This window comes from Propithecus coquereli, unplaced genomic scaffold, assembly GCF_000956105.1.
Source record: "Propithecus coquereli isolate 6110/MARCELLA unplaced genomic scaffold, Pcoq_1.0 Scaffold53, whole genome shotgun sequence".
In the NCBI taxonomy this organism is placed as follows: Eukaryota; Metazoa; Chordata; class Mammalia; order Primates; family Indriidae; genus Propithecus; species Propithecus coquereli.
Genome location: NW_012151174.1, coordinates 2,280,345 through 2,290,314, shown reverse-complemented (window position 1 = coordinate 2,290,314; position 9,970 = coordinate 2,280,345). Strand labels below are relative to the sequence as shown.

The 9,970-nt window shown below is 52.8% G+C and overlaps 1 protein-coding gene across 1 annotated transcript in view; it reads left to right on the top strand.

Moving 5' to 3' along the window:
* SPINT2 (serine peptidase inhibitor, Kunitz type, 2) overlaps positions 1 to 9,628 on the top strand; it is a 23,215-nt gene extending 13,587 nt beyond the window's left edge. Inside the window, exons 2-7 of the mRNA XM_012657130.1 lie at positions 2,630 to 2,800; positions 5,063 to 5,122; positions 6,390 to 6,443; positions 7,536 to 7,697; positions 7,991 to 8,029; positions 9,391 to 9,628. Coding sequence (XP_012512584.1) covers positions 2,630 to 2,800; positions 5,063 to 5,122; positions 6,390 to 6,443; positions 7,536 to 7,697; positions 7,991 to 8,029; positions 9,391 to 9,557 — 653 coding nt within the window. The 3' untranslated portion in view covers positions 9,558 to 9,628. The remainder of the gene's footprint in view (positions 1 to 2,629; positions 2,801 to 5,062; positions 5,123 to 6,389; positions 6,444 to 7,535; positions 7,698 to 7,990; positions 8,030 to 9,390) is intronic.
* The last annotated feature ends 342 nt before the right edge of the window (positions 9,629 to 9,970 follow it).

Below are 9,970 nucleotides of genomic sequence, written 5' to 3'. Positions count from 1 at the left end.
ATTCACCGAGGTGACTGTCCTCGACAGGCGGTTTTCCTCTCCTGCTTTCCACGCTCTCAGGCTTCCATACCTGCCACATAGCATGCACCTGGCAGCCTGCTTACGAAAAGCCACCAATGCCTGCCATTATGCTGCGGTCACCTGCTTCCTTCCCTGGCACGGTGTCTGGTGCTCCCTGCCAGGCTGCCTTGAGTTTTGTGGGGCTTTCCCACAGGCTTTTGTTCTTTGTTTTAATTGAGATATAATCCACATACCATACAATTCACCCACTTAAGGTTTACAATTCCTCCCTCAAGCTTTTTTTTAAAAAAGGCTGTACCTGAAACTGCTTAGGAAGCAAGGACACAAGGCAGTCAGGGTGACCCCCAGGGCTGTCAGTGTGCTGGGGCATCCGATAGGCTGTTGACATCTCCGTAGCAATTGGGTGCTCCCCACCTTGGTGAGGTTTTCAGTTTTGGATCATAACTGGATCCTGTGTGGGTCCTCTGAATATTGTCTTGTTGGTGACAGTGCTGCCTCTGGCATTTGACGGCCTGTGGGTTGGGCAGAGTCACCCCGCAGAGAACTCTGCTGTTTTCCCTGGGCCTTGATTGTGTGTGTGTGTTATGACCTTTGGCATATTGTTAAAAATACCTGCTCCAGGTGTACACCCAGCTGGTTCTGTTTGGTGTGTGCTGGACAAAAGGTGCCCATTACTTATTAAAAAAAAAAAAAGGGTCTACATACCATAAAATCACTCGTTTTAAGTATATGCTCCAAGGATTTTTTTGGTGCATTTTCCAGAGCTGTGCAGCTACCAGCACAATCCAATTTTAGAACATTTTCATCATCCCCTAAAGATCCCTGTAGCCATTTGCAGTCACTCCCCATTCCCACCCCCAGCGCCAGGCAACTGCGGATCTAATTCTTGCCTCTATTGATTTGCCTTTTATGGACATGTCGTATGATTTCATTCATCTGAAATGTCCAGATAAGGTGCTTTTTAACTGGTGATTTAATTGGTGGTTGCTTTCAAATGATAGAGAATTTCTTGCATCAGAATGTGCTTTTTCTGCTGTCCTAGTTACCTGTGATTTATTGGTGTGTGGGGGAGTTCCTCGTGTGTGTGTGTGTGTGTGTGTGTGTGTGTGTGTGTGTGTGTTTTGCACAGTAGCAACCTTTTTTGTCCATAGATTGGTGTTTTGTGGAACATCTGGCTTCATGTCCGTCGCTGTGACATACTTTGGGAGACACAATAGAAGCAGAAATCCTGCACTCTGTGCTTTTGAAGATTATCCTCAGGTGGTGAAGTAACCTTAACAGGAAAACAGCTGGAGAGGAGTAAATGACAACATCCAAGCAAGCGCTGGGCTCTGGGATGCTTTTATTTGAGACGTGTTTATTGAGCACCCTGTGCCAGGCCCTTGTGCTGAGCAGGCGGGGATGGGAGGTGACACGGTGGGTCAGGAGCAGACATGGAATCACGTGGTTATTCCCTTTTCAAGGAGAAAGGCTCCTTTAGATGCGGGTGATACTTCTAGCACTTGTGTATAAAAGCACTTTGCTTTTTTAGAGAAAGCAAAAACCTCTAGCTTTTTGCAAGCAAATGTATCGGGCCGAAATTTTATAACATTGTTTCATTTCCCCTTTACTGGAGCGGGACCCGATTTTGGGGCGCCCTAAAACCCAGGGCCGTCTTGGTGTGCTCAGATGGGAGCTGTGACAAGCGCTGGAGCAGGGGCGTGACCTGAGTTGTGTGTGAAGCTGGGGGATGGGGTGGGGGAACTAGAGTTAGAACTTCTTTCTGAGGTTCTTGTGGCAATTTGAGTGCCCTTGGCCTGCCCTGGCGGATAGTGGACAGGAAGGTGCACGTGAGGGTTGCAGAGGGCACTGATAGGGAACCTCCTTCCCAGCCTCAGTCTCCAGCCCTGACCTTTCAGCGCTAAGCTCCCTTAGCCTGTAGCACGGGGTGGCATCCAGAGAGCTCCTAGAGTCTGGAATTTTTGCCTTTTTTTTTTTCCCCCCCGATACGGAGCCTTGCTCTGTTACCTGGGGTAGAGTGCAGTGGTGTCATCATAGCTCACTGCAACCTCAGACTGCTGGGCTCAGGTGATCCTCCTGCCTCAGCCTCCTGAGTAGCTGGGACTACAGGCCTGCGCCAGGATGCCCAGCTAATTTTTCTATTTTTAGTAAAGACAATATCTTGCTGTTGCTCAGGCTGATCTCAAACTCCTGAGCTCAAAAAATCCTCTTGCCTCGGTCTCCCAGAGTGCTAGGATTACATGTGAGCCACCGTGCCAGGCTATTTTTTTGCCTTTAAAAGTCACGTTTCTATACTGGATGTGCGAGTCTCTGATAATGGGGGCAGGGACAGAATCACGCAACTGAAATACGCTTCAGTGGGCGGCTGGTATCTTTGCTGTTAGATGATGTGTTTCTTTCCGATACAAGGAAGGAAGCGCTAAGTAGTCCTGTTGGCACCCCAGGCTTTGCAGACAGCTCACTGAGGAACTGGGCTGGCAGCTTAGGCTCTGGCTCTGCTCTTGGGGGTCTAGAACGTTGTTGGCCACCTCCTACAGGTATGTGTTTGTCGTGTCCTTTGTTGCAGGATTGCCCTAACAAGCTAACAGCCTTCTGCTTTGTGTTTCAGACTTTTGCCTGGTTTCAAAGGCGGTGGGGAGATGCCGGGCCTCCATGCCCAGGTGGTGGTACAATGTCACTGATGGATCCTGCCAGCAGTTTGTGTATGGAGGCTGCAGAGGAAATGCCAACAATTACCAGAGCAAAGAGGAGTGTCTCAAGAAATGTGCTGGTGTCACAGGTAAGGCGGTGGTAGTGAGGAAATTTTGCTGTTTAGGGGAAATCTATTAATTGGGGTGTGGATGCCTTTTGCTCTTTGCTAGTTCTTCACAGCGGGATCTGGGGGACGTTTTAAAAAGTGGAAGAGTCAGGCGCAGTGCGAAGGTCCCAGGGCCATCCAGTGCTTGCGCGGTGGTACCTTCCTCCTCTTCCTCCCAGAAAGGCGAGCTGGGGGGCAGCGTGACCTGGCCTCTGCCCACTTCCCTTCTCCCACTTCTGAGTGCAGGTTCCACACCAGACCGGGCAGAGGAGGAAGTGGCCTTCCCTTCTGGCGCTGGGGCCTCTCGGTCCACTCAAACAAGGCTGGCCGCAGGCATTTGGGTTATTTTTACTTCTGGGACAAATGTCTTGAATAGCTCACCCCAGCTACGTTACAGGTCAAGTTAAAACAACCATAGGTGCTAGAATCCGTCCTTATTGGCCTTCACCTGCGAGGGGTTCTGTGGAATCAAGGTAACATTGACCCTGAGAGCCTCACAGTTTAAATAAAAACCTACAGCCCCCAGCAGCATGCCCTGGCTCCGAGCCGAGCTATGAAGGACTCCCTGAGAGCTGATGGCAGCGACACGTTGTCCTCAGGGCTGATGCCCCCCGAGTGTTGCAGAGACCGGAGGTTTTAAAGATTTTCGGTGGCACTCTCCCCAATATCAGCACATGACTCCATACATCTTTTCTGGACGACTTGGGGTTGACACTCTAACTGGAAATGACGGTTCTGTGTGGGGTTGATGTGCTGGCGCCCACCACTCCCAACCCTCTTGGCTTCCAGCTGTGCGTTCAGAGATGAGATAAGCTTATGAAAGTTGTGTGTAAAGAGACAAAAACAACAGTGGCCTTGGCCGTGACCTCAGGTTTAAAACATGGCGCAGGAGCACACCAGCCTGGCAGTGACGGAGTGCCGCGAGGAGAATTTTATCTATGTCTCTGTGCCTGGTGCCCAGCAGATACTCGGCAAGCGATTAGAGAGCCAGGGGCCTGGGTATTGTTTCTGGATCATGCAGGCCGTCCCTCACCTTTTAGAGGTAACTGGCAACCTCACCAGACGGTGCCTAAGGAAAATACCATTTATTGTATTTGTGTTTTTCTGTCCAGCAGTGATTTGGTGTGAAATCATGGGGGGAATATTTTTCGCTAGCTTTTCTGTGCCGTCCCAGTCAAGAGGTGACCGTAGCAGATGTGCCTGCCTGTGTTGGTTACTGCTCGTCTCCTCGGGAAGAGAGCTGGCGTTGAGAACTCTTAGACAGCAGGCACTGAGATAGGCTGTCGCTACAGCGGGACGTGGGTTCTCGTGTTTTGCTGGGGGAAGGCAGGTAAGCTGTCTCCCTGGAGGTGGTCCAGAGTCCGGCCCCCATCTCATGGCCCAGAAAGCTCATCGTTGGCATCTGATCGTGAATCCAGTGTGCGTCTCCTGAGGTGCTCTCGCCTGGTGCTCTCGCCTGATCTGCAAAGAGCTAAAACCTGCCAGAGCAATGAGCGCCTGGAGTCCTTTGCCAGCACGTTCTCTTGCAGGCAGGTGGGCTCTGCTGGGAGCCAGATGAGAATGAGAAGACCGGTTTATTAATTTATAATGAGAACCAGAACCACCCCGGGGAATAGACGTGTCTTTGTGCCTGCGCCTTTAGTCCACGGAGGCAAACCTCCCGGCCAAATTGCCGGAAGATTGCTGGGTGAAGAAGGGGGAACGAGGGGAGCTGGTTTGCGAGGTGACTGTTAATGGCAGCAGGGCAGCTGGGGTTCCCTCCCTCCTAGATCAGCTGGCCTCTCCACCCACCTCCTAACTTGCATGTGTGGGAAATACACGTAGCACAACGTTTCTCGTTTGTACCATTTTTAAGTGTACAGTTGAGTGGTGCTGAGTACATTTACACTGTTGTGTACCCTCTTAACTTTCTAATTGTTGAGGTGAGTTGATGCGATTAGACAGATGATTTGGCCCTGGAAGCCATTCTGCCTTTCTGTAGTCGCTCGCTTGTCTTTGCTCTGATTCTCTGCAAGTTCATCTTAAAGTTTAATCCTCAGAGGGCAGTCTTGGTTCCTTATTTCCAAGTTGTGGCGGGCTCGTGGTTTGTCGTGCACATTGAAGGTCCCACTTAAAAGAGAAATGGGAGTTGCCGTGAGAGGCACACAGGACAGACTGACCGGCTCAGATACAGCTCAGTGTTTTCCCACCGGCCAGTCTTGGAGGTGCACTTTCTCACTGCCGTGTTTATCTGTCCCCTTGCAGAGAATTCCATTGATGACTTGGCCGCCAGCAGGAATGGAGCAGATTCCTCTGTCCCGAGTGGTAGGTTCTTAAAAAGACCAGGATGAAGCGAGGGCCACCCAGATGGGTTACAAGTGAAAGGACACTTGTAATTTGGGAATCGTAAGGGTTCCCACCTCCTGGTTCTGTTTACTCAGAGCTGGCCCGGGCTGCCTGCTCTGGCCCCAGTATGCTTACGTGGCAGAGCTCACATGTCCAGCTGACACAAAGGCTGGGATTCTGCAGTGCTTCCTGGCTGGCCCCAGCCTCCTCCTGGAGGACAGGGGATCGAGGTGGCCACTGCTCACGAGGCTCCGGGCCTCTACCTGCTGTGCTGTCTCCCCTCCCCCACCCCGCTTCTCTGTTCTGCCTCCTTTGCTCCTTGTTCCTGTTGCTGTCTCCCTCCCTGAGCTAAAAGTCCTCTGTCCTCTGCCACCCCCGCCTCTCCATTCCACGGCAGAACTTGGTCTCCAGCTTTGTGAGCTTGCTTTGTGGTGCTGGCAGCAGCTGCCCTCTTCCCCATTTATGCTAAGGACTCTGTCGGGAGCCCGGGGCGAGTGGTCCCGATGCGCTGCCCGGTAGCACACGTGCCCTTAGGGGCCCAGCCCTGCTTTCACAGCAGCCAGTCCCCAGGCAGTGGGCTCAGCTGCGCAAGCGAGACCCTCTGTGGAGGGAGGGACACAAACCCCACCCCCGATGGAGGACAGCACTCCCCCTGCAACAAAGGCGTTGGTTGTAGTCTGCTCTGGACCTCTGACTCTGGCACCAGTGCCACGTGAGAGTCAGGGTTTTAGTTCAGTGACTGGTGGAATGCTGGAGAGTTAGGCTAGAGTCGCTTTCCAGGTTTCCTAGGCCGGGAATCCTGCGACTTTCCTGGCATTGCTCTGCCTGGGTCACTGTTGATCTCCTGCCGGCCTCTCCGAGGCATCCAGAGCGATAACTCTGGTTTCCATCCTGTTTAAGAAGAAAATTTCCCCAGGAGGTGCGGGGCCTCCCTGCTGTATCAGAAAGTATGAGCAAGACCGTCTTCCTCATCACACCAGTAACTGGTGGGGATTAGTTTCCATGGTAACCTAAGGAGCCAACAGGGCCTCGCTGACCAGCGTTGGTTCAGTGTGTGCTTTAGAGCCCATCAGCGCAGGGGAGGGGTGACAGCAAAGCTGCCGCTGCCCACGGAAGGGGCTCCACACGTTTCCTCAAAGGTGCTGGTGTGTCCACACCCCTCCGTGGGCCCTGTAGAGTCAGCCCCAGCTAGGCCACATGTCCTGTGTCTGTCCCAGCCTCCCTGACACAGATGTTTGTGTTTCAGTTCCCAGAGGACAGGATTCTGATGATCTCTCCAGCGATATTTTCAACTATGAAGGTATAACTAAAAAATAATTTTAATGTGGGGCAAAACGGGTTTTCTTAGTTGAGGACTGAGAGGCGCTCGTGGATTTCCATTAAGGAAATTGTGGAGCAGGACTCTTACCTTCCCAGGGGGTGGCACTGGGGGGTTAGACTCAGCCTCGCATGGCTGCCCCCAACCTGCAGGGAGCGGGGTGTGCCAGCGGAGAAGTTTTGCTTTAGGGGGCAGCATAGTGCATGGTTCTGGAATTTACCACTGTACCTCTCAGCAGCTGTGTGGCTGTGGACAAGTGACTGTAGCTCTCAGAGCTGCCATGCCTAAAATGAGGGTCCCCGGATGCATTTCATAGAGACTGAGTCAATACATGTACATTGCCTGGAACAGTACCTGGCATAGGGGAACTGCCAGATTAACACAATCTTTTATTATTATTATTATAGTTATTTTAAATTTTATTTTATTTTTTTGAGACAAGGTCTTCCTCTTCCGGGCTAGAGTGCAGTGGCGTCATCATAGCTCACTGCAACCTCAGACTCCTGGGCTCAGGTGATCCTCCTGCCTCAGCCTCTCAAACACAGTCTAGGCTCTAGAGAAGATATTTGGAAATGTGGGCCGGGCACAGTGGCTGACACCTGTAATCCTAGCACTCTGGGAGGCCGAGGCAGGAGGATCGCTTGAGGTCAGGAGTTCGAAACCTGCCTGAGCAAGAGCGAGACCCCATCTCTACTAAAAATAGAAATTAGCCAGACAACTAAAGAGAAAGAAAAATTAGCTGGGTGTGGTGGTACACGCCTACAGTCCCAGCTACTAGGGAGGCTGAGGCAGGAGGATCGCTTGAGCCCAGGAGTTTGAGGTTGCTGTGAGCTATGATGACACCACTGCACTCTAGCCCGGGCAACAGAGCGAGACTCTGTCTCAAAAAAAAAAGGTAGAGCCGAGTTGTCAGATCGGCCAGGCTGGACTTGTCTGTAATTTACTTACAAGTTTCTTTACCAGAGAGATGTTTCTTCGTTGACTGAAGCTGTGTGCCTACTCAGGAGCATTCTAGCTCGACTCCGCTTCTCCAGGGCCCTGCTCACTTGTGTTCCTTGGGCTGTCTCGCTCCAGAGTACTGCACTGCCAAGGCGGTCGCGGGGCCTTGCCGCGCAGCCTTCCCACGCTGGTACTTTGATGCTGAGAAGAACGCCTGCGATAACTTTATCTACGGAGGGTGCCAGGGCAACAAGAACAGCTATCTCTCCGAGGAGGCGTGCATGCACCGCTGCTTTGGTGAGTGTGCCTGCCTCCTGAATCCAGGGAACAGTGGTGGCGGACGAGCCCTCCCCTTGAGGACTCCAGTCCATTTCCCATCCCTAAAAGGAGGGCCTTGGGAATGCTTGTCCTTTGGACCCCACTGGGGTGGCAAAGACCTCAGAGCCCCCAGAAGAGCTACAAGAAGTCCCTCAGAGGGAGCCCCCCCTATGAAGACCCTGAGGCTGAGGGGGATCCTGGGTTGGTGGCAGCTCTATGGGGCTGGGGCAGGACTGTGAGCTGACCTCTCTGGGCTGTGTGTTCTCTTCCAGGCAAGCAGATCTATCCTGTCCTGCCCCCTGGCACCAAAGGTAAACGGCCCCTTGCCCTCCTCCTGCCATCTGCCTGCCCCCTTCCTTCCTTGAGTGAGCTCAGCTCTGCCCAGCTGTGGTTTTGCTTGGACAGATTGTCCTTCCCTGTAAACATCTTTTTGGTAGAAAGTTGTTTCTACAGGAGAATGGCAAGGCAGCTTGGAACATGTGGCGGCTGTTTGTCCCACTGTGCAGTGTATACACAGATGGCTGCAGTGAGTCAGTAGTTCACAGGACAGGCTCCGCCTGGCCGGCTGGGTGACTAGGGGACAAAGACTAACTTTTAGGCGTGTGGGGACTGCCGAACACAGGCCTGAGGCTGGCCCGAGGTGTGGAGGGAACTTGGCTGCTGTGGGGTACAAAGAGTTGGTCATGGGCCACGGGCCTCTGTTTTCCCCAGGCAGTCAGGCCTGCCCAGGAGGCGGGGTGTCCTCTTATTTTGGTTTCTGAGCTGAGCACGGATGGTGATGTTGGTACAAAGGACCTGCCACACTGGTTTGGCCTCCTTCTCGACGTGTTTCCCTGTTAAGGAGCCAAGACCTGGCCTGCCAGTCCGCTCCAGTCTAGAGCTAGGACCTGGTTCGGCCGGTGTGGGGTTGGAAAGCAGCCAGGTCTGGAGCGTTAGTGGGTAGAACTGGAGAGAGGGGATCGCCCCAAAAGGGCCGGCTCTAAAGTTCCACAGCCAAGTCGGGGAGGGGGCCAGGTGGCTGCCACGGGAGGTCACATTCCTTAGATGGAGCCCCACCGGAGAAAAAGCATCTTAACTGACCAGTGGGACTGCAATGGGGCAACTTGAACTTGCCTGGCAGTTGGGAGCAAAGGGTCCCCTCCCAACACTGTGCCTAATCCACCCTGGCCTCCACCCCGACTTCATTCCACAGGTGGCTCTCAGCCACCTCGGCCACCTGCAGGGTCACATCCCTCTCTGTTGCTGGTCAGAGGGGCGTGGGAACACACAGCCTTTGGGGTTTGATGTTTACGCACATCAAAGGTCAGTATATTTTACACCTGTGCATCTGTAGGCCTGGGGCTCCGATACAGGTTGTCCCGAGAGGTGGCAGGGGAGTGCGGAGTCGAAGTGGGTTTTTAGTTCACAAAGAAGGAACACAAACGTCCACTCTGGATGCGCACATAGCATGGGATTTCCTTTTTTCGGGGAATCTCCTTGGCGACTTCCCTGGCAGGCCGTGTCAGAGTTCTCACCAGCTGCGGTTCTCCAGCAGCCTGGGTTGGGAGGGGGCGTTGGTCCTCGCCCTGAGCCCACTTAGATTCCCTGTGTCCTGGATGAGCTGCTGTCCTGCCCGGCTCTGGCTGTGTCCCTCCTTGTCTCGCCAGTCCTGAGGCCTCTCTCTCGTCCCCAGTGGTGGTCCTGACGGGGCTGTTCGTGATGGTCCTGATCCTCTTCCTGGGAGCCTCTGTGGTCTGCCTGATCCGGCTGGCACGGAGGAACCAGGAGCGTGCCCTGCGCACCGTCTGGAGCTCTGGGGACGACAAGGAGCAGCTGGTGAAGAACACATATGTCTTGTGAATGCCCTGTCACCAAGAGAATTGGGGGGGAGGGGGGAATGTGTGTGTGCTTTTTTAAAATAGAGTGATTGATTTGTATTTGTGAAGATCATTAGGGCTTTGGTGTGTTTGTTACTCCGCAAGATGAGAAGGCTGCTTTCTGGTCTCACCGTGGGTTAGTTTGGAGATGCTCTTAGGGAAGGGCTCTTGGCCACGTCGCCATTGGTCAGGCAGCAGCCCCAGTCGTCTCCTCGTTATTTTTTGTCTTTTTTTTTTTTTTTTTTTTCCTCCTAAAGGATTCTTTCCTGGGTCATTATTTTTCTTTCCTCCAAGTGTAGTTTCTTTGGTTATGTTGAATTTCATTGCGTCCTTTCTCATCACAAAAGTGATGTTACAGTAGTTCCTTTGGTTTGTTTGATTCGTGTTTTTTTTAAG